The 25,179-nt window shown below is 34.6% G+C and overlaps 1 protein-coding gene across 1 annotated transcript in view; it reads right to left on the bottom strand.

The window, feature by feature from the left end:
• Positions 1–25,179, bottom strand: part of LOC117317245 — a 163,995-nt gene that overhangs the window by 4,022 nt on the left and 134,794 nt on the right. The window contains 16 exon segments of the mRNA XM_033871974.1: positions 228–396; positions 996–1,088; positions 1,458–1,535; positions 1,831–2,052; positions 2,279–2,365; positions 2,693–2,774; positions 2,776–2,842; positions 7,196–7,338; positions 7,802–8,079; positions 9,027–9,176; positions 11,156–11,203; positions 13,334–13,402; positions 14,754–14,934; positions 16,971–18,878; positions 19,834–20,195; positions 23,704–25,152. Coding sequence (XP_033727865.1) covers positions 228–396; positions 996–1,088; positions 1,458–1,535; positions 1,831–2,052; positions 2,279–2,365; positions 2,693–2,774; positions 2,776–2,842; positions 7,196–7,338; positions 7,802–8,079; positions 9,027–9,176; positions 11,156–11,203; positions 13,334–13,402; positions 14,754–14,934; positions 16,971–18,878; positions 19,834–20,195; positions 23,704–25,152 — 5,386 coding nt within the window.

Below are 25,179 nucleotides of genomic sequence, written 5' to 3'. Positions count from 1 at the left end.
GGTAAATAATGGGATTTTCAGATAAGCAATAATATTTTCTGGTCAACAATAATATTTTCAGGTAAATAATAAGATTTTCTGGTAAACAATTAGATTTTCAGTAAACAAGATTTTCTGGTAAACAATTACATTTAAGGAAAACAGTAAGATTTTCTCATAACAACTAAATGAAACATGATTATAATTCAGATTGTTTTGGTAACGTCAGGGTATCAACTAAAACTCACTTTCTTTGGTTGTCGGTGAGGGTAATACCCTGGTTCGACACTTTGAAATGTACTACTGTTGTCTTGGGTAAAGGCTGGGTGTCAAAGGTCACCTTCATTGCCCTGGCAACAGCCTGAGGCCCTGTCAGTGACTCGGTATCCACAGAATTCAGGAACAGAACATTACAAGCTGTGGAAACATAAACGGTAAAACTCATCACACTGAATACTAAAAACTATACTTATATGGTCGCTTATCATCACTACTCCTGTATTAGCAACTTCTCACTTATAATGAATAAAGAGAAATACGAAAAAAAAAAAGCTGCAGTATTTGATTATTTATTTCAGTCATGTTAATTGCACTTGTTAATTTGTTTAACTTGTTTATCACTCAATTGTGACATTTTAGTAGCTGGTTGTAGTAGCTGGTGGCTACCTCAATGAACAATATGCTGGAGGCAACAGCAACTGAGGCAAATTGTCTCGACAAAGAACACAACCATAACAGCATTAGGCGGACCTGTGATCTCAATCTTTAAGGAAACAGGAATTGCCTTGGATAGGAATTGAACCACGATTCACGGATCTTCCCCAAAGGATTTAGTAGTCAAATTCTTTTCCCGTTGACCTTATCCAGCCCAGATATGTGCAACGTTTGCTTTTCCTATTAACCTATCCAGCGCACATAAGTGCAACATTTTAAATCGAGTGTTGAAACCTTATCCAAACACATGTGCCATTATAACATTTTTCTATTTTTATGTCGATGTGATGTCGGATACTTACCAGCACCCTGAGCTAGAAGTGCTGCAGCAGAACTCGGTAGTTCTGATTTCACAGAACTGTCCATAGTACTACTTCCATCCATCGCCACAGTTTCTATGAAATAATAAAATAATATAAGAACAAAATTGTAGAAATATATGCAACAATACATCAATTCGGCCTTTTGTAATTCATCAGAGAAAAATCATAACATTTTCTGATATTTTCATTATTGTCTGCACTGATGATCGGTTCTAATATTTCTAACATAAAAACACTGATATAGACATCTACAATGACGTAATAGGTCCATTTCTAACCTTGGGACATTTTGCTCAGCTGCAAACAGCAAAAATAAAGAAAGGTTTAAAGGTGATATTCTAGTGATAAGTGCACTTTTGATTGGTCAATTTAAAAGGTGATATTTTGGTGATTAGGTGACTTTTGATTGGTCAATTTAAAAGGTGATATTTTGGTTCCTACCTGCATCAGGAAGCATAAGTTTACATGGCAATGAAAGCGGTGTGTTGGAGTGCTGGTATACCAAAGAGGCCAGGCTCCCTGAAACACAAGAAAATTAATTGTAGGATACAAGTGATGACCGATGCCTGAACAACTGTCTGACCCTTTTCAGAACCTCAAGTAAAAAAATAAAAACAAAATTTCCCAAACATGAAAAATTTGACCTCGAGTGATCTTAAATGTATTAAATTAGCATTTCCAAATATGATACTTGAGTGTGTTCAATGTATTCTTCTATAAGTCTCCAGATAACTGTTCATTAAAACCAATCTAAACAAATTTTATGAATTATCTGGGTGGGCTTATTAGTGAGCACCCTCAGAGTCTGACTTACCAAAGATAGGTTCGTTGTTACTCCCCCGTAACCGAACGCCTTTGTGTGTCGGTTCTATGAGGAAGTGTCGGACAAGGTCTGCCGACGGGTCTCCAGTTGACTTGGTTTGTACATTGGGTGGGATCTGTGCAACCTTGAGAGCAAGTCCGAAAGCTCCAGGGTACGAGTTACTGTCACGGACGACGAACGAGCCAGGCTGTTTGTCCTTCAGTAGCATAATCGCTGTAATATAGAATTCACTTAAATATCATTTCAGGGAATAAAGAAATACATACAAGTTCCTGACTTTAAGACGGTTTCCTGACGTTAAGACGGTTTCCTGACGTTAAGACGGTTTCCTGACGTTAAGACGGTTTTCTTAGTATAAGATAGGATTACCAAGGATAAATGGTAAATGTAGAATAAGTAAATTCAGAATTTAATTTCATTTGAAAAATCCAAAACTTACCATCCTCGCGTGTAATTTGAGGCTTGTACCAGTACTTTGACATGTCTTTGACAAATCTGGGTGTCGTGATGTGGGCAGGCTCTGATTCTACAACACAAACATTACAGCCAATCACATTCAAGTGTCACCTAGGTACATGTAACATCCAATCTCATTTGGATATTTGTAGAAATTAAAAAGCTGTCACAGAAGACAGATAGCTGGTTATACAGGAAACTTCGAGGGGGGATAACTACCAAGGGGGATAACTAAGGATTAACTGCCAAGGGAGATAACTAAGAATTTACTACCAAGGGGGATAACTAAGGAATTAATGCCAAGGGAGATAACTAATAATATACTACCAAGGGAGATAACTAAGGATTAACTGCCAAGACCTAAGTTTCGCTGCCAAGGGAGATAACTAAGACATACCAGCCAGTGAAGAGATGCTGCCTCGTCGTGATGTACCAAAATAGAGACTTGGTGAACTTTGACCTGTCATAGGAGTGGGAGGTCGGGCTCATGGTACCCCCAACACTCAGTTGCTGTCTTAGTGTGTTCAGACTGCTCGGCGATGGCGGGCTGGAAAGACAAAATATTTATCAGGCATCCATAGATCAGGAATATCAATTATACATGTCAAAGAGTGTCAATCGAAAGAGATAAAACCTGAGGCTTGTTTTTGTAGAAGGCATTGACAATAACACATTAACCCAGATGTATAAATAGGTATCAGTATGTAGGGAAGTAATCCTGTGAAGGACTGGTGTCCCCCTAGGACATGTCATATATTTAAATGTATACCAGTCAACCACTGATTAGGCAATATCAATTACAAGCAGAGGGTCTAGAGACAAAACCTGAGGCTTGTTTTTGGTTTTGTAAAAAAGGCATTGAGAATTGTTTTTTACTCAGATATATAGATAAATATTTCAGTGTACAGGGAAGTAGTTTTGTGAAGAACTGGTGTCAAATTTTTTCTGAAATTTTATTTCATAAATTTTACTCGTCACAAACTTTCTTCGGCCACCATTATGTTTTGTTGTTATTATGAAATAAATTCTATGAACCATCTGATCCCCCAGAAAAGAAATTGTATTTCTGTCACCAACTTGACAGCATAAACAAAACGTGACATAATCTACAGCTATGATAATGTTATTATATAATATATATAATATATCTATATATATATAATTGTAATATACAGATCATATATAGCAGTAGCACGATAAGACAATAATTTATAATGAACAGAATACAACATAAGTGTATCAGGTTTTGATATTTCTTTTTTTCAACCACTCGAGTTTTTGACCACCTACCAAAAAACAATGAAACAACGACCATGTGATCGACATTATTGACCTGTACGTTATATATGGAATATACGTAAATACTACACATCGTATCTCTGAACATTTTGACAAGCTACCAAATGGTCGTGTGGTTTGACCTGCTATACATGCCAGTCTCTTGTTTGAGCGATTATTTATGCACTGAACCATAAATTTACATGTCACGCATCAAATGTTAAAGCACTCAGGTTTCCTTACATTTTAAAACATAATTTTACAGGTGAATGTGTAATAAAATATAAAATTGAGTAATTTTCTGATTTTAAACATACTCTAATCTTTCTAAATGGAAATATTTTCATAAATTTATCTTTTGACGAAATTATGGTGATATGAAATTTTTGAAAAAGAGAGCTTTGATCTCCCAGTAAACTTCACTAAGCGTTGATTTAATTATAACTCTATACAAAGTGTTCTGTTTACCAAACAGAACGAACTTCACTTTGAAATTGGGAAATTGAAAAGCATAGTAGGACGTGTTTTCAGTGAAAATTCTTTTTGAAAAAAAAAAAAAAAAAAAATCCAAAAATCTTAAATCTCCATTTCAAATTTCTCTTAATCTAATATCATATATACTTCACTACGAACATTAAAATTTTGATAGAGACAAAATGTTAATATTGTTTGACTAAATTAGATCCATTTTTTTTCCACAGCTGAAGAATAATTCTGAAAACTCAATTGTAACTTAATAAACATGAAATCTAATTACAGTCAGGAACTTTAAGATAAATCCTACACACTTCCAGTAGAATTAATGTTGAGCAAACATTTCCCCGACACAGATCACTGAACACAGTATAAACAAATCCAAGGTGTCTGCTATCCCGTACAATTTCCGTATAAACGTATGACTGAAATCTCATTATTTAATCTAGACAAGATAAAAACAAGAAAATTAAAATAAAGAGGTTTTTTACCTGCTAGTTGATGGCATAATCACCCCTCACATTTTAAGTTTGAAGTGAATAGGACAGCGAAACACTCCTAGCACACGACAGTACAATACTACACCCATATAGTGAATCATTACGTATATACACAAACCCTAGAGGCAGGACTGTAGCAGGTCGTCGAGATCTCTATCTCAACATAGCTGTATGTCACCAGCTCAATAGAGGGCTTTATTTTTAAAAGACAACTGTTAAATGGAGATAGAAGGTTCTCAATGTTACTACCACAAAGGACAGGGAATCTCCGACACAAATACCAACACATCAATACTTTCACGTTAGTTTCTCGACTTTTAATGCTTGTTGACAACCGAGGCAATGACAAACGAACGCCCCCAGGTCTTCAACTGTTGTATACATACACCTGTACAATAGGCCAGGCTGGCAGATTTTAACCAAAAAACAACACCCCCTTACCATTTCATGATATCACTTTTATCTTCTACCTTGGTCAAACCAACTCGAGTTTATATAGGTACTGTGATAAATCTCCTAAACAGGTCTTTGCGTACAGCTACATGTATGCATCACCTACACGTGTATACAGGTAAGTTATGGTAATTGATTTCAACTCTCGCCCCTATTTACCTCAAGTCATAGGCAAAAGAAACAAGTTTCTTTGATGTGTGGTAATGAAAATTTATGATTGTCTTCGTTGAAGAAACCAAGTACGATTTAAACTTTTCAATGCAATTTAGATAATCGCTTCTTCTCAAATAACCATTCGTATGTAAATATAGGTTTGTCTCCGCCATGGGTTGGCATTATTACGATGATATATCAAAGGGTAATTTGATACGGAATTGATAAATCTTTCTTGTTAAAGTATAATTACTTGTTTTCTCAATCTACCTTAAAGGAAAAGTGGCCTTCCTTTAAAAAAAATAAAAAATAAGTGTTAAAATTAAATTTCTTAATATAATTTGAATGAATCTCATCTCAATTAATGTGTGAAAATAATATCTTTAAAAATGTTTTTTATTTTGTTTCAGGGTAATCTTTGCAGGTAATTTCGTATGAGGACGTTCACCACCACGATATTCCGCTCTCTGTATATAGAGGATCTTACACAAGTTACTTTATCATATTTAATATATTAAATGAGTTCCTACATCAACTTAAGATGAATATATTCTTCACAAATATCATAACAGGTTTAATATTCTGTTTATCATATAACTCATATTACTGAGAATGTACCGTGTACAGTTCTCAAATCAATTTCCATAGAAGACAGGTTAGTTTTGACATGGAGAGTATTTGTTACAGACCTACAATGTGCATTATACAAACACTTGTGTATACTTATATTGTAAATAAATATTAAATATTGTCTTATTTAAGACATAAAACATGTGATCACACTTACCAAGTTTTAAATAAAGACCTTAAAAGTATGCCAACATAACATCAGAGTTCAACTTCCCCCGAAAATGCTATTTATAGAAAGGTTTTACATGTCTCTGTAGAGAATACATTTTATGTGTGTAACTGATATTGTGGAATTCTTCCGATCGTGAAGATAAAAAAGTGAGTACAAAGTTAATGAGCCATCTCCCTTAACATATGTTATGTAGGTTTTATTTTTGTGTGAAGTCGGTGAGATACAATTGACATCCTGTGTGATTTGGTCTACCCATGAAACTGTAAATGTTTCCTGTCAGAAACAATATAACACACAGACTGTCAGACCCTGTCAGTCTGTCCCCTGAAGACAAACTGATCACTTGTCAATTTCCACAATGTCTATTATCTCTGTATTGACTAGGTATATCAGATATTTACCCCGACACATTTCTCTAATGAATGGGCCTGTCTACTTCAGATGCTTATTATATAAACTGTACTGAAATTTCAAGAATTGACAAGCTACTGAAATTTTAAGAATTGACAAGCTACTGAAATGTTAAGAATTGACAAGCTACTGAAATTTCAAGAATTGACAAGCTACTAAAATTTCAAGAATTGACAAGCTACTGAAATTTCAAGAATTGACAAGCTACTAAAATTTCAAGAATTGACAAGCTACTGAAATTTTAAGAATTGACAAGCTACTAAAATTTTAAGAATTGACAAGCTACTAAAATTTTAAGAATTGACAAGCTACTAAAATTTTAAGAATTGACAAGCTACTGAAATTTCAATAGTTGACAAACTGTACTAAAATTTCAAGAATTCACAAACTGTACTGAAATTTTAAGAATTGACAAGCTGTACAAAAAATAAGCGAAAATCCCTCAATTCTACAAAAAATTTTACGTATCTCCAAAAAGTACAATAAAAAATCACCAAACATTCTTAAGCATATTGTAATTGAAAATAAGCAAACTGTACTAAAAAACAAGAGTAGACAAACTAAAAATATCTGAAATAATTTACGAACTGAAGTAATTATAAAGAAACCAAAATCTACTAAAAACAATCTCAAGTTAGCAAACTTTACCGAAATAATTAAAAATATAGTAATCAAGAATATCATAATTTTACCCAAATAATCAAAAAATAATGAAATACATTATATAACTACATGTGTATCAAGTAACAGGGTCAGGTTAACCTATTATGTTTAACACAGTTTTTTTTTTTTTTTATAAAGGGAGGTAATTTCAAAGGGAGATAATTACCTGGTGGGTGTCCTGGCCATAGAGCTTCCAGGGGAGACCATCCTAGGGCTAGTGTCCACATGAAGGGCATGACTGGCATCCTGTGAGGACACACTCCCAGACTGGTGGCGCCCTCCCGTGTGATACTCCTGTTGGTACTGGTACTTTTACAAAATATGACCAGAAGTTATAAAGTTTCCGTACTTAAAAGTCGATCATGAGGGGAGATCATAACTTTTCAGATGTTTACAGGACAATAATATTGTTTGGTAAATTCAAATTATACACCCCAGCATTTTATGACAACAAAACACATCTGAATTAAATTCATTTTATATTGGCAATGTCAATCATCTTGACATTCGCATTTGGCAATCATTGTATTTATCAAGCATAAAACAGGACTCAAATATGACAATGGATTTATAACAATGAAATTGTATTTGTTACGATTTCTACTGAACTATAGGTGACGTAGGTGGGCTGTTCTATATATGCTATAATGGGTGTGCGGAGATGTACATTATCACGGGAAATAACTCTGATGATATAACTAGTTGTGTTATAATAACCATCAGCTATAGTAATAAAGGAAAACCGTTGTATTGGTTCAGGATTAATATTCACCTGATGTTGACCGTGATGTTGTTGGTTTTGTTGTTGAAACGGTTGTTGGTTTTGTTGTTGAAATTGTTGTTGGTGTTGTTGGTTTTGTTGATGAAATTGTTGTTGGTGTTGTTGATGTTGTTGGTGTTGCTGCTGCTGTTGGATGACTTGGTGTTGCTGCTGCGGCTGCGGCTGCGGCTGCTGCTGATGCACCTGGTGTTGTTGGTGGTGCTGGGTCACGTGATGTTGTTGCGATGTCGTTGATGACATTGTGTTGAACGGACTCATCACACTGCCAGCTGAAGTTGAAACAAACACCTCCAGCATAAACTTAATGTTTTATGATCATCGTTAAAAATTGTATACTTTATGCATACATACACTGTACATCATTTACAGTTTTTGACAGTCAGATAACAAAAATGTCTGAAAAAACCAAATGACAAAAAAAAAAAATACTTTGATCAAATTAATTCACTTGACATTTTAGGGTGCTGTTACTTAATAACAGATGCAATCTAAAAACCATCAAATCAATTTCCTATATATTTTTTTCTTAAACATTCCTGAAACATAAATGATCTACAGTGTTGTGATGAACCAGTATACATTTTTTTTGTTTTTAACAACTTGATATTTCCATCATTTCCCCGTCAACATGCCCATCCCATATTAAATAAATTTGAAAATAATTTTCATGCCAGAAATAGTTAGAATAGGATATTTTAGAAATGTGTTATATTTAAAGGCATCCAATCATATCCACCTGTAGGGTCAAAATCATGCAGAAATGAACATTGTGACTCAAGAGTGCAGTGACTATGTGACCAAAATCATGCAGTGTCATGTGACAGAGTGGTCTCCCTTGCAAACACAGAGAGTGGCCTCCCTTGAATACACAGAACAACCACTACACAATTCTGTTTCCATGGAAACAATTTTTTTTTTTTTTTTTAATTTTTACACTCATTTTTGATAATATCGTTACGAGATTGCTTTATGTTTTTTTTCACTATACAATGTCTTTCCATTTAAATTACGATTTTCTGAATATCATTTTTCTTGGTCTCAAAATGTTCTGCCTGCAATCAAATAAATACTAAAACAAAACATGTTCATTTCAAACAAAGCTAAAAGCCAATTATAAACTTTCAATCTTCATTAGCAATTTTTTTGAGTTGCTTACATTTCCTTCCCTCATTCGTATTTTATTCAAAGTTTTTTATGCTCGTTGTCATGACAATACCTGAACGTCTGAGGCCCCCGACATCTTCAGGGATGGAAGCATAAAGCGGGTCTGAGCCGCGACAAATCTGCCGCGCGACCATATTATTGTAGGCTTCTTCTTTGTCATAGCTAGCAAATGGTGAGGAAGGTGACATTGTCGGCGTGGGCGCTACAGTAGCCATGGCGACAAGAGGAGAAGGCAAGATGCACAAGATTTAGTACGAACAAAATGCAGGCTAAATAACACTAAATGTTTAAAGTGAAATTACAACAGCTAACGTTGAGTTAGTAAAGAGAGGTTCTACGACAATCTAAATACATCACTAAAAAAGTCTTTATTGCAGACCACTTTTAATATTGTTTTTGAACTTAATTTGATTCGTAAGAGATGATATGCAAACACTGGATCATTAATTTGTTCAAAGAAATTCAGACAAAACGTTTTATGAACCGAGATTGAAATAAAACAAACTTCATTGTAAATGATAATGAGAATTTTTATATTCTCATAATCATTCATGTGAGAATTTTTATATTCTCATAATCATTCATGTAACACATTTTTTACAATTGAAATTCCTAAAGGAATTTGGATTTGATGTTTCCATAATGTAGTAATTTTTTTTTCTATGAGTTAGGCCTAAAATTAGTTTTTTTAAAAAGACTAGTCTAATCTACCACTCCCCATTTGTTTAAAAAGTGACCAATCAAAATCTCTCAAAAATAGAGAACACCTTCGACGAAATATTCAAACATTTTTTTGTTTTATTTATTCATTTTATTTTCATATAAATGAGGTTTCTTTACAATTGTTTTGAAATATAAACAGACATGATTGGTCATAATGTGATATGTGCAAAAAACAACTGTGATTAAAAGACCTTAACCATAAAATGACTAAGAAATGACTAAAAAAAGCAAACACAAATGCTATAAAAAGCGAAGAAGAAAGCCAACACGTTACATTTGCAAATAGAAAATATAAAAGCAACAAAACTTAAGTCTTTTGACAATTAACTGAGTGATAATTTATTTTCATTAGGTATCAGACTAACACTTGTCCATATATATTGTATACAGCCTTTCTAGACTGAAGCAGAGGAAACTATGAAACAAGCTGCATAGCTAATTTTTAGTACTCTTATAATTGAAAAGCAAAGTAAATATCAACTTATTTATCTTTGATAATGACGTGAATATTTTCATTTTTTTGAAATTTTTTCAATGTAGGCTTTTTTCTTTTCTTCTTCCTTCCTTTCACAACATTCTATTTTTGTCTGTGTGTCATAAAAACAAATTTTCAAATTTGTGATGAAAGTGAACTTTTAGGACTTGAAAATGGTGACGATAATGAAATGTATAATGATTGTTATTACATTCAAATTTCATTCAAAGGAGAATTTTAAAACATTTTAGAACATTTTTTTTCATGAAATCATGAAATGTTTGAAATTGCATGCACACCATAAGAACAAAAGAAGTGGAAAATGACTCGAGTGTTGGTCGAGATTCTTGAATACCCATATACTTAACTATGCTTTTGACTCTGTGATGAGTTGTCAATTAAGACCCATAGTCTTTATAAACTGTTGAACATTTCAACTTAAAAATAAATTTCTAGGATCGTTAATATGTCTTGAATTCCTGATTTCATCAATTTACTTTTTCCTGAAGTGGCCATCTGGCTTGAACCTTGGGTCACCAACTATTGTTATCCAGATTTTTTTTTTTTTTTAGATAATTACAATATAGTCAAACATTAATGTTTTATTTGTGAGGAATGTTAAGTGCCATCAGTATAAAATTTAAAAATAAAGTACAAAATCCAAAAAGCTAAGTTAATGAGTGAAACACAACTACCAAAGCCTTCACCAGAAAGTGCTAAAGATCATGCCTTTTCCCTTATGATCCCTTGTCCAAAATGGCCACTGACTGATCCAATTCATCAGTCAACACATCATTTAATTTGGATTATAACATCATAACTTTCAATATAAAAAGTTGTCCGCTTTTGAATAATACCCAATACTGTCAAGTCAAGCAACACAACAAAATCAAACTGAAATAAATAAATAAATAAACAAAACAAAGTAAATAAACAAATTGATGAAGATGAGAAACAAATGAAAAATGAAATGAAAATGTTACCTTGGTTATGATATGGAGTCCTGGGGGACACAGGGAATGGTGGAGTTGCTATGGAAACCGCAGGCAAAACAGAAACAAAACCACAATAATTACCAACCAAAAACCATCAAACATAAATGCAGAAAGAAAAAAATAGCACAAAAGCCATGACATTTTCTAATAGCCAAAAAACACAAGCACAAACAATCATTTGTATATAAGGGAAGCAACTCTTGTCCGATTTATTCTTTAACATAAAAAACAAAACAAAAAAAAAACAGAGTTGCTTCCCTCTTTTCAATAAAATCTGAAAGGGAAAATAAGCATTCTAAATGTTTCAAATAAAATGGTCTTGGTTTTCTTTTTGAAAAGTATATTATTTCAGATTTTTTTTTTCATTTTTATTTTTTCAATAATTAAAATGACAATTTTTGTTTATCCTTGTTTTAGTTCGGACTAATTTTATGTTCACAACACCAACAACACATCTCAAAACACCATATACTATATTCATACATCATATTCATATAACGAATAAGTGGATTCATATTGCAATCACCCACATATACACCAAATAATACAAGTATGTAAACTGCCACACCAATCACAACATCAAACCGCCTGACATTTTATTTGATCAAATCAACAATAGCTCCATATTTAACTTTTTTGATATTTCTTTTTTGATAATTTTCACAATAATCAAGGATTTAAAAAAAAAAGAAAATTGACCAATTTTTTGTTTTAATATTTAAGAATTTTTTATGGGTAATTTTTTTATTATATTTCTTTAACAGGATTTCAGTTATGGAAATGGACATCAACTACGTCTACCAAAATTATCCGATAAATATGGTGACCTATTTTCTCCATAACATAAGTGTACAAAATATGATGACAATTGTCACATTGCTTTTAACTGTTCCCATTATGCTTCAATTTTTTAAATTTTTAGTTTAATTTTTTGAAAACATGGGACAAATATCAAAATAATTAAACTTGAAGATAGTTTTTATGAGAAATTCAATTTCTAACATTCACCAGTCACTGTCAAAGTTTACACATTGAAATCATTTACCCATCATTGTCAAAGAATTCAGAAACATGCAAAGAAACGAGAAATATAGATAATTGATAATTTCGTTCATGCCAGCCATATTAGACCAATCAAGCACATGGTGAGAATTATTGGAAAACTGTCTAAATTTCTCTGAATAATTGTAACAAAATCGAAGTGATGGAATGCTATGACTAGGCAAGGGACATGTGCTTGTTAAGTCTGATACAGTACATACATATTTAACAAGAAAACATAATTCCAAATATTTTTTACAATGAATAGTAAAGGTAAAAAAATAAAATTGAATATACATGTACGGTATATATATTTTCACACAACATAGCAGAGGTTACATATCATTTCAAGGTCATATCAAGGGTTATGTCAAGGCAGAAGTTGCAAGGTCATACAGAGGTGAAAGGTCAAGCTACTGAACTCAATCACATATTGTTGAAATATTAACCAACTATTGGAATTTAAAAAAAATAAAGTCAGTTATCATTAAAATCATATTACAATATTTTTTTTCTTTGTCAATCAAATTTAAAATCTATAGTTAGTAGATTATGAATAAAATTATGATTGTAATTATTATATAAATACAAATCAAATAATTCATTATTTAAAGCATGATGCAAGTTATTGATTAATATAAATTAATGTTAAGAAAATATTGATATGGATATTAATGATTTCATTGTAGCTCTGGTAGTTTTTCAGATAAAATAGATGTACAAACTTTCAAGAAGAAATGGCCTTCTATTTGAATTTAAAAAAAAGAAACCTTTCTAATTTACGGGTATTATTCTTTTTTATTCTGCTCATTGTAATTTGAACACAATTTCAGATAAAACTTTGAAAAGTTTTGACTTACAGTTGATATACAGTCCATCACATGACCTAATATCAGTAAAACTCAAACATTGAAATCTCTACACATGCACACATTTTGGCAAGCCAAAGGTCAAATGGGGAAAACATTTGCTGGAAGCTTTGTGATATACTTTCATACCGAAGTGTAAAATTCATTCCAAGCAGAAGTAAAATTTGGGAGGAAGGTATTTTTTTTGCTTTGAAAAAAAAAAAGTTACAACATCAGTACGAGGTAGAAAGGGTTAATGAAACGTTTTCCTTTTTACCATGCAAATCCTGGTTAGATCCAAGGGACATTCTGCGAACTTTTGCCTGTATGGCCTGGATAAATTGTTCTGTTGTAGTGAATCAGATTAGTGTTAATTAAGATACAAGCTTCTACACTATGAATGGGAAGGGGACCTACAGGTAGCAGAATGACACGGATGAGGAAGCAAAAATCTGAATGTGTTAATAATGGCTATTGATTGGTTGTCTGTCTTCACCAATGAGTGTCAATGTGAGATTAGAAACATATGATTGAGCCAAGAGTGTCATGTAAGCTGATTTCTGATTGGCTGCGAAAAACATTCAGTGCAAACTTGTTGGAAATGAAACCATATTACTTACAATCATCTAAATATAACAGATCTGAAATTTTAAGTTCAAGGTTCAAGCTAAATCAATTGTTTTACCACAAATAATGCTCTCCTAATGTTTCAGTTGGAGTTTTGCATGATACAGACATAAACAAGTCTGAAACTCTGGCAAAATAAGTCTTGAAACGTTTTAATGAAGATGCAAAACGAAACCAACGTTGTCTAAATGATCTATTTTTACAAAAACAATTCTCCTTGCATTAACTAATAAGTGGACAATTCATAAGAAGTCATCAATCAAATGTGTTTTCATGATTAATTAATGAATTAGTTACGAAATTTATGAAACGTTTCAATGATCTTGATGCTAGAAACTTTCAGGAATAGAAATGTGGCAGATTATCAGTGTTGACAGGAGCACGGCACATCTAGTGGCGATAGTCAGAATGCTACACAGAAACATCTACTGAATCGCATCTAGAGAAACTAACTCTAACACAGGAGAGTTCTCTAAATAACAGGTGATGTCTGTGATTACAGTTCATCCTAACAGATGGGATATTCCAGATTGTGAGGTTTTGATCAAAATATGAAACCAATGTTCTCAATACTTGGTTTATTTACTGAACTTAATTGTCTCAAGTTTTGACTTGCTTTTCCTAACATGGCTCAATTCTTGACTGATTTTACCCGACTTGACTCAAGTCTTCTTAACTCTATTCTTGACTGATTTTACCCGACTTGACTCAAGTCTTCTTAACTCAATTCTTGACTCATTTTACCTGACTTGACTCAAATCTGGCGTATTTTTACTCAGTTCTTGGCCGAGTTTAGCAGATTTAACGTGAAATCTAATAACTTCACATAATTCTATCGTCAAATTAAAACTTATAGTAAATAAAAGAATATTTTGATACCCGATTTGAATTATGATTTTAACTGACTCAGACAGATGTAAATCATAGATTGTGAATATTGGTTCGATATTTCATCATACACTCTTTGGAAACCTGTGAGATAGAGAAATGGTGGTTTGGGGGGATACATCCGAAAATGTTAGTGCTACAAAGACGAATGAATGAAGAATTTGATGGGTGATCTCCCTTACCTGCTGAAGCGACTGGGCTCACGGGGAAGCTTGGCGTTGTGGCACCAGAACGTCCCATGGTTCCCATACCCTCTGGCTCCAGAGTCTGGACCCCGGGGCCGATCGGGCGGAGACTGATCTTATCTTCCTCCACAACGCTGATCTGTTTTGGTGGCGGGGGAGCTATGGCCTGTACCTGGTTCTGTACCAGAACAATAATGACCACATTAGTTTATGTCCAGGTCAGAATATACGGACTAAAATCCTCCATGGTCAGAGTTTAGTTTACGTATCGTTAAGTCCAGAATACAAATAAAATCTACTTCAACTCAATGGAATAAAACTTATAAAGACATGCTGAATAAGTTGTATCAGGTGAAATTTATTCATTTATGTGATTAAATTGCATGACTTGATCCCAAAGAAAGAAAACTACACCAAACCGGATCATGTTCAAATTCAAAAGCATAGCCACGGTACAAACATATTCAATACAGGTACACTCAATCCCACACGGACTTATCAAATCAATTCTCAGGCAAACATATAACTGGATAAAGGATTGAGTCATACAGAATCGAAATTAAAAACCTGGATATATTTTTGGATCCGATACATTTATTCCGTAGTTCCCACTGATGCTGATACAGTTTAACATGGCCGCCTGCTCTATTACACGTATATATATACAATTGGATCTAATGGAATGCAAAATTTAAATTGAATAAAAAAAAAGTATACATTTGATACTTGAAGGTAAGGTGAGTCATATATACATACAAGTATATACATCAATTACATTAAAATTGCACTATTTATCTTGTTTACGCTTCATTAGTTTCTATTTACCTGTATATATGTAACGAAAAGTTCATGCTCCGTTAGTTTGTGTTTACAGGTATATAATGCATAACTTCATGCAGCAATGCATCTGTAAATGTTTTCTTGAATAACTGATGTATGATAGAGAAACTAATGAATCACTTAAGCATTGAAGTAGATTCACTTGGAATTCATAGGAGATATGAACGACACCGGCATATTCTCCTATATATGCTTCATGGTAAATTTGTCATGGTCCTATGAATACCAAATGATTTTAATAGTCATTATTACTACTAAGAATTGTTTAATTGAACAGAAAATTTCACCAAATTATCATTAATTTAACTGAAAATTTCACCAAATTATCATTAATTTAACTGAAAATTTCACCAAATTATCGTATATTTAATTGAAAATTTAGCCAAATTATCGTTTAGTATTATTGAGTGTATGTATTCTTGATTAATAATATTAAATAATGAAACACCATTTACATGGGAGATTGAGTGGTATCCAACATTACAATTATAGATGTCAAATATATAAATATAATGACGTCAAAATATTCTGCATTCATAGTTAATGTGAACGCCACCTGAATTTTGTCGAGTTATATCGTGGGTTTTATTAGATTTATACGTGACTGTTGTTCAAAATTTACATTGAATCATTCATACTTGAAAAAAAAGTTTTGATATAATAATTACAATTCCACGAGACTGAGTATATACTATTTGCAGTGTTAGTAGTTCATGCTGTAGCTCAAATATACTATCCATACAAAGTCGGATATATCTGTAACCTAAGATCCATGCTGGGTTTTCCTGTCATGCAGTTGGTGATGTATGTCCAGTTAGTTGAATGACAAGAGAAAAACTTACGGCTTTGGTTGCAAGAGATTACGGGAGGCAATTCGGTTGCAAGAGATTTCGTGAGGATGTTCAGGATTAGCGGGCAGCACGCCCTGAATTTTATTGTTCAAAGAGGCAACAGACATACCCAAATGAGGAAACAAAAGTAACGGACAAGCATACACTTCAGTGAAGGAAACACACGAGGGGAAAATGGAGAAATGATGTATGACATAGAAGGAAAGAATCTTTATGATTTTAGAAATTTCTGATGGAAAGGATGAATTTTGACATTTCTTAGGTATGAGAGTACAGAACCAATCAAGCATAATATGAAGAGATTTGAACAGATATGAAATCTTCAGTAAAAAGGACTGTAAGATTTGAGAGTGGACAGTCAATTTAACCCCAGCTTCATCCACAAGAAAGTAGTAGGAAGCATTCATCCACAGAACATCACAAGAGATTTTCATCCAAAAGAGGACAGTAGGTTGCATTGGACGGAGATTTTCATCAGTGATGAATTAGAAAGTGGCTTCAAAGGGAGGTAACTTCATTTTACCTTCTTCTTCATGACCTGGCTGTAGATGACCTCATCTGCAGCTTTACTGGACTCAGTGGTCGTAAATTCTGTCTGTGAAGTGGAATTTGTCTGGGTTTCTGAGGTGTCGATTGTCTGATATTCTGACGTAATAAACTGCCTTCGTCCTGTACCTGTAGTGTTGGTGAATCTCGTCGGATCTTTACCTGTCCTGACATCCTCCGACCCTTTCAACGAATCGATGGTTTGATATTCTGAAGTGACAAATCGCTGCCTACTGGATGATTTGGACATCTGCGAACCATCAATAATGCTGTAATGGCCGTTTTCATCAACATCAAATTCGGATGTCCCACGATTGGTCTGACTTCCGTGACTTTGGTCTGAACCAACAGCTTTATCGGCAGATTCTCTTTCCACTGGAACCTTGGAAATGGTTGTTGCAGCAGATTGGACTCCAGCGGAAGTTTCTATTCTGTCTGATTTCTCCGTTTTCAGGGAAGATCCTCCCTCGGTGAGATACGTATGTAGCATTCCTAGTTGGTCGGCACTGAGTTCTCCCTGACCAGGGATATTGATCATACACTCGTGTTTGTCTGAATTCTGGGCAGACTTACTCTCCGCTTCAGCGGCCATATTTTGGACCAACTGACCAGCCTTTCTTTCTGAGTTTGATTCTGAATTCATCTGGGCAGACCAGTTGGACGTAGCCCCTTTGTGGTTGATGGTCACGTCTGGTTGGAAATGTTTCGTTGAAGTAGTGTAGTCATGCTGTTGTGAACGAGTCGTCTTCATTCCAGGTTGTTCTTCGTGTATCATGGCAACATGTTGTTCCCGTCTCTCAGCACTCCTTGCGCCGGTAACAGGGCAGATTTCTGATGAATCTGTGACGGTCTGTGATTGCAATCCAAAGCTTGGAACAGGCACATCAATCTGATCATCAGTCAGGACTTCTTGATTGTATGGTCTGAATTCTCTGGCAACAAGGCTGCATGGAGTAGGTACTTGCTGACTAGTTGCAATATAAAAGTCTACTTTTTGTCCTGCTTCAACCTCATCTCGACTTCCCCTCCGGCTGCCATCTTGTGATCTTATTTCATCTCGACTTCCCCTCCGGCTGCCATCTTGTGATCTTATTTCATCCCGACTTCCCCTCCGGCTGCCATCTTGTGATCTTATTTCATCTCGACTTCCCCTCCGGCTGCCATCTTGTGATCTCATCTCATCCCAACTTCCCCTTCGGCTGCCATCTTGTGATCTTATTTCATCCCGACTTCCCCTTCGGCTGCCATCTTGTGATCTCATCTCATCCCGACTTCCCCTTCGGCTGCCATCTTGTGATCTTATTTCATCCCGACTTCCCCTTCGGCTGCCATCTTGTGATCTCATCTCATCCCGACTTCCCCTCCGGCTATTGCTGCCCCATAAAAGTTCTTCGCGAGTCCTGGTCTCTCCGAGGAAATCTCCGTCTCCTCGGCCACTTTCCAGCTCATCTCTACTACTTCTGCGACTACAGCTACCCCACTGGACCTCCAGTTCATTCCCCCTGGGTCTAGAGTTATCTCCCATCTTATCTGTACTACCTTTAGTGACTGTAAGTGTGTCCGGACTGACCTCGACCATTTCCTGTTTCTGATCAATACTTCTGAGGTTTTTCTTCTCAGTGTCAGACATATCTGCAGTTACGGTTACGGTTCGGGAGTCAAGGTTGTAGTTCAAGGTCATTTCCGGTGTTTCTTTAGTCCAGGCAGTCAACTCCCCAAGAAGTTTGTTCAGAGCAGTGTTAGCTTCCACAAAGGACATCCTGGCATCCACCTCACTTGTCTCGCTGACCTCTGACCTTGGTAAACTATTGAACTTTGACCCTGGCAGAGAGGTCGCCTCTGATAATCTTCTTGGAAAATTTGCATCTTTTCCATTTCCTTCTGCCTTTTAAAACGAATATTTTCAAATTTGTTTAGGTTATAGCTTTAACTTTAAACAAGAAATCAAACTGTGTTCATCTTTATATTAGGATAATGACCCTACTTTATAACATATGAAGATGAGTTAAAATTTGTAAGTATCACAAATATTTGGGGTGTGAAATGTAACAAATGGTGAAACAGAGTTGGGGTGGGTTACACAACATATATGTGACCCCTGCAATAGGGGTAAAGGTTAAAGTTCAAACGGACTGATCAATAACACACTTCTGAACTGCAGTTTAATGCTTTAAAGACATATTATACTTAAGAGATCCACAACAAAATCAAAACCACTTAAAAAAAATATCTAATTTATTAAGATAAAGCAAAAAATAACTTTACTTTTAAAAACTGATATATGATTTTCTTGGAAATGTTTTACCAAAATTATCTATAAAATTAAAATGGTTTTGATAATGAAGAGGCTCAGTCAGCATACCAAAGTTCTTCCTCCTAGAGAACATTCATAAATCACACAAGCAGTTCTCTCCCCTTGTTCACGAGAAAATAAATATATAATTTACATGTAGGTAAAGTTCTTTATCAGCAGTTACCTCCCCTTATCCATGAGAAAATAAATACATATCTGCCCTAATCCATGAGAATTAGATACCTTACATAATAATATCTTTAAGAAAGTGAATCAGCAGTTTCTTCCTCTTATCCACGAGAAAAGTAAAACCTTAAGGTTACAATACACTAAAAACAGCAATTAAGCAATTTTAAATATCAAGTTACCTCCCCTTAAACAATATTCCTTTAAATGAAAATGTTTTAATTGAATACACTCATAATCATGGATTGATTTGAGGCATTATTGCTAATCTAACAATGTTGGACATGCTTGTACTTTGTTCCCTAGAAGTTGTGAATAACAGGTTTGCTGTGAAATTAGTACAGGGTAAGTATATACGTACTACCGTAATTGAACCATGCATATTCATGTTATCCCACTCAGGTGACGTGCTTCTCTGGTGAGGAGGTGGGGAAAGGGGCGGAGCCTCTCCTTGTCCATCAAAACTACTCACAGACTGTGTCTGCTGCTGAAACTGTTGCTGTTGTTGTGTTTCATACTTCCTCGTCTCCACACGCCTTGTGACATGACGCTCTGTTGTAGAGTAGCTCTTTTGTTGTTGTTGTTGTTGTTGTTGTTGCCATGGCGTTGTGGCTATGATGGAATTAGAAGCAGCCTGAAGAGATTTCTCCAGTTCTTCTAATCGGTTGCGTTCCTTTTCTACCTTTTCCTTCTGCTCTGCTGTTGTGCTCCTTTGCGTCGTGCCTGGAAACATCATCACAAACATCTAACCAATGATCTTAAAGAGAAATTTATCACCATGTTCATGATTTTTCACCAGAGATGAGAATTAGGAAAAGACATCAGTAATCAATAACAATTCCCAAATGTACAATATATCTATTTTCTTCCTCAGTTATTTATCAAATTTAAAAAAAAAAAAGACGACCAAGGGAGATAATTACATTGCATTATCTCCCTTGTTATACTATTTACTTGAATTCTCACTTTGATGAAATGACCATATTTGCAACAAACATTTTCATAGTATTCCTTTCACCTCATCTCCATGGAATTTTATATTTATGTAATATCTAATTAAACTGAACAGAGAAATACTATTATTTAAAATCTGTTTAAACTTCATAAATGAAATTGCAGAATATTTCTTGAAAACAAAATCTGAATTTTTGCAAAAGAAAATTACAAAATCTAAGCAACAGAAATGAAAATAAATTTCTTTCCAATCAAGCTCTAGTGTAATTTTACTTACAATAACAAAATCATCATTAACAATATGTAAAATATAAACGGTTAAATAAAAACTGCATGCAAACAATGAAACAACATAAAACTGAAGAAGCAAATCAAGATTAGTAATTAATTTTAATAATTTAAGAAACAAAGAAAAACAAACAAAGAAATATTAGTACTTTAAAAAATTAATTTTTGTGTGTTTAATATTTATACTTACACTTCTGTTTAAATAGTGCTTAATTCGTTTGAGCTTGAGTGTATTATTGAAAAGCAACTTGTTAATTTTTAAAAAAATAATTTTGCTTTGTTTTTTTGTGAAATTTTCCTCAACTGCAGAATATGTTTTAACTTTTAGTTTTTCCTTTGAACTTCAAACTCTAAAAAAAAATAAAATTTCAAATTAGCAAATTCAAAACAAAACAAAATCGCCAAATTGATACATGATAGTATTTTGGATGAATCTCTCTTGTCTATAAATTTCAAGATGAAGTGTTAAAAATTCAGTATAATATATAATTGATATGCAAAATTAAAAAAGAATCTAAAAATAAATCAAGAGTGAATGTTAATGGTTAGATAAAGAGTTAGTTGTAAATTAGGAACAGCTGTATTGATTAAAACAGAAAGATTAAATAAAGCAAAGAAGATTAAAAGTGAGAAATGTCTGCAAGTTTTCATTAAAAAGCCGAACCCTATAAACACAACACTATAGAACTGCATTGTGATTTTGTATCGGATATAGTGGACAAGGGGAGAGAACTGGGACAGGAGGGGCAAGGGAATCAGGATTTGTCAGTCCAAGGGATATTTTTGCACAAAGACCCACGGTGACCCTCAGGACATGAAGAAACATCCTGATTGGCTGTAAAGAAATAATACATATATATTCAAGGTCAAAGGTTGTGATGATAAAAAGGCGAGAGGACGCCAACAAAAAGTATTGTGAACATTTTTTTGTAAAGCATAAAATCCTTCTTGTATAAATATCTTTTTGTCAAAACAAGTCAGACGTCTTAGAAACAAGAAACTTTCTGAAAATGTCTGGAGATAAAAGAAACTAGCCTGCTATCAGAAACTTGAGTTTGCAAATTCCCTTGAACCTACGATTCCATTTTCATTCCAATTTTCTATGCACAGGTGCCAATATACATTACCTAATGAATATTTCAATGTTATATTTAATTTTTTGAAATATTTATAAAATAATGAGAATAAAAAACTACAGAATCATTGGAATTTTTCCATTACTATACATATTTGCTATCTCAATTTTTTTTTTGGTTAAAATATTGCATAATGTTCTTTGAACAAAGCTTCTAAAACAATCAATGCAAATGGATTGATTCCAAAATAATTTTGATAAAATGCTTTAGAATTAAATAGAATCAAAATGTAATCCGATTCAAGGGTGTTTACGGTAGAATGATAGAGAGCTATGAGTAGGTTAAACACAATACAATTGTACACAACATCCTGGTAGTCACATACACAGGTCAAAGGTTACACACGCTTGGCCAATCACAACCTCCAATGATATCAAGAGGCGGAGCCATGACCATATATGGCAATGCAGAGCAGAAAGGCAAGGGAAGTAATTTGCACGCATTTCAGTTTCTCGCTTTCCTTCGGCAGCAGCACAAAAAGCAAATTTTCCTCATCTGCTTTGGGTATTTGGGTCCATAATTTCTATTGATTATCCAATTTTGTAAAGAGAATGTGTCATTTTTTTGAAAATTTGACTTATTGAACATGTAATGATTGACAAGAAGACTAAAAAAAATCCAGAATTTTCGTTATCATACTAAGTGTCAGGAGATAGATAATAATCTGTGCTTGGCATAAATGCTGTAAAATGTGTGATTACCATTATGGAAATAAATTTAAAAAAATAAATTATAAACAATAAAAAAATTTGTGCAAAAAATACATCTAAGTGCTCACAACACCAAACTCAAAATAAAATGACAGCAAAATTCATCAGAATATTGTTTATCTATAAATACATATATCTATAAAAAATTGTGCAGAAAAATAATATAATGGACCGAATGGCTAGACAAAGCAGATGAAGGTAATTTGTATCCGAGCGATGATCACCTCCGAATCACATCCCTATACTACTGCTGTTTCTACGGCTGACATGAAGCATTTAAACTTTTCCTCATGTTTATCATGTTGAAGAAATTCTATTTTTCTGAAGCTGTCTGATTTCTGAAAAAATTGGTTCTGAAGCATGTTCATACAGAAGCAAATATGTATCTCTGAAAATTTTGATGCTTATTTGTAATGAAGCAAAATTATATCTGAAAATTTTGAAGCATGTTTGTGACGAAGCAAATTATATCTCTGAAAATTTTGAAGCATGTTTTGTAATAAAGCATAAATGTATCTCTGAAAATTTTGAAGCATGTTCTTTTTTAACTTCAAATATCACAAGAGTGAAAGCACATATAAGCTGAAGCATTGAAGCTGTACATTTTGTTCTATCTCAGAACAAAAATGTATGAATATAATGTTCAACATTTCATTTGATTCTTTCTTCATTCCAGAAAAAAGATTGAATTAATCTGTAATATAAAGTTCTGCTTTAGCCGTAAAGATACTGTCCAGTAAAAGATCTACAAATGAGATTATCAGATATACAAAGATACTAACTCTAAAAAGCAGATGTCATTTTCAGAAAATTGGCAAGACACTTGTATTAATGGTAAAAGTTTAAATGCTCACAGACAGCAGAGAAATTTATGCAGTTCAGACAAATTTTATTAAATCTAAATAATGTACAAGCCTATCAAGTTAATTTTATCTTAGCCTATTTCCTCAATCTTCCAGAAAGCAATCAGATTGAAATTTGTTTAATCTTTTTTTTTCAAAGAAGCAACAGCAATCAAAAACAATTTCATTCAAATAATTTTTTCATTCCAACAGGAAGAAGAGGAAGAAAAGGGAATGCAGGGATGTGATTGGCTGCGAGACCTGTCGATAGGTAGAGGGACGGGTGCTGGTCGCTTCATACCTGTCCCGTCGGCTCCAGCTGTCCGGTGAACGTAAACTTCAGTGATGTAATGGGATTTCTTCTGACCCTCGGGGTGGCTAACCTCCTGCACCTCCGTGATCTTGGTTTTGGTGGGTGCGTGCACTGGCAAGGTCATCTGTATATCTAAATTCTGGTCCCGTTGTTGGGGTTGCTGCTTTTCGACCGTGGTCCGTGTTGTGGACACTTGGTACGTCTGCTGCTTTTGAACGGGAGAGAATGGGCGAGGGGATTGGGGAGGGGTTGTTATACTAATAGCCCTTATTACGGCCGGTTTAATATCCTGTTCGGGTTCCTTCTGTCCGACACGCCCCTGCCATGAACTAGTGCTTGTGTTGCGGGAGCGTTGCATGAAGTCTTTGCTACTTGATCTGACAGGAGGGGTGACAGGGGATGTTAGAGGGGGCGGGGCTCGTTGCTGGCCCGGGGATGGGGGTGGTTTTTGTGTTGATGAGGTGCTAGTGGACTTGTAGGATGAGTTAAAGAAGGAGTCACCTGTAAAATTTGGAGGCGAGAAGGACCGGACCGGCTCGTGGGCAGATCGATCTGTTGAGTATGAGTGGTTTTGAGTCACGACGTAGGACGACGAAACGGGTCCATTGGACACGGGTGGCGGCGAGGTTCGATATGTATCCATCGTCGCCTGTTCCTCGGCTTGGTTATGGGCACGCTTCATAAAGTACTTATTTTGTGCTGTCTTGAGTTCCTCGACCAGCTGGCGTTCCTGTTGTACTGTTTTCTCGTCTTTGCTGTCCTTTCGCTGTCGGAGTTTCTGTTGCTGCTCCTGGAGCCAAGATGAAGTCTGTTCATTCGGAGACATGGATCGTGAGCTGTCCATGGTACGATTAAAGGTCGATTCGTTATTGCTGTAATAGCGGTTATCATAGTCTGTTCTATAAGGCAGTGAGTGAGTCTTGGGACTTTCAGCCTTACGCTGAAGTTCCGGGGACGTAGGCCCTGATGTGTAACTAAATGCATTCTTAGGCACATAAGACTTCTCCTCTGTTTTAGTCATGGTGTAATTTCTTTCCTCCTTGTAACCCCCGGGGATTTTATATGTAACCTCCGCAGTTTGGTACATAGTTTTGCCATCCGGAGTGGATTGTGTGTCATATGTACGGAAAGTCCGAGTGTCCTTGGAAACAGAATTAGCACCACTTTTAGGGGGACTCTGAGGACTCGACACAAACACCGAATCATTCAGTAGGTCACTTAAAATCATGTCCAATTGTGTTTGCTCGTCCAACGGCGGAACTGTCTTCTTCTGTCCACCAGAAACACCATTATTGTAGCTCGATTTGGAAGAATTCAACGTAGAAGAAAAGCTTTGGTGTAACGAATCGTTGTTATTGACATTACTTGTATATTGTGGAGTAATATTCACGCTGGTACTTGTCGTGTTCATGTTTGAACTGGTGTTTCCTGCAACACCTGTAACAGAAACAAAAACCTGTTGTC

The sequence above is a fragment of the Pecten maximus genome, chromosome 19 (genome assembly GCF_902652985.1).
Source record: "Pecten maximus chromosome 19, xPecMax1.1, whole genome shotgun sequence".
Taxonomy (NCBI): domain Eukaryota; kingdom Metazoa; phylum Mollusca; class Bivalvia; order Pectinida; family Pectinidae; genus Pecten; species Pecten maximus.
This window is presented reverse-complemented; position numbering and strand designations above follow the sequence as displayed.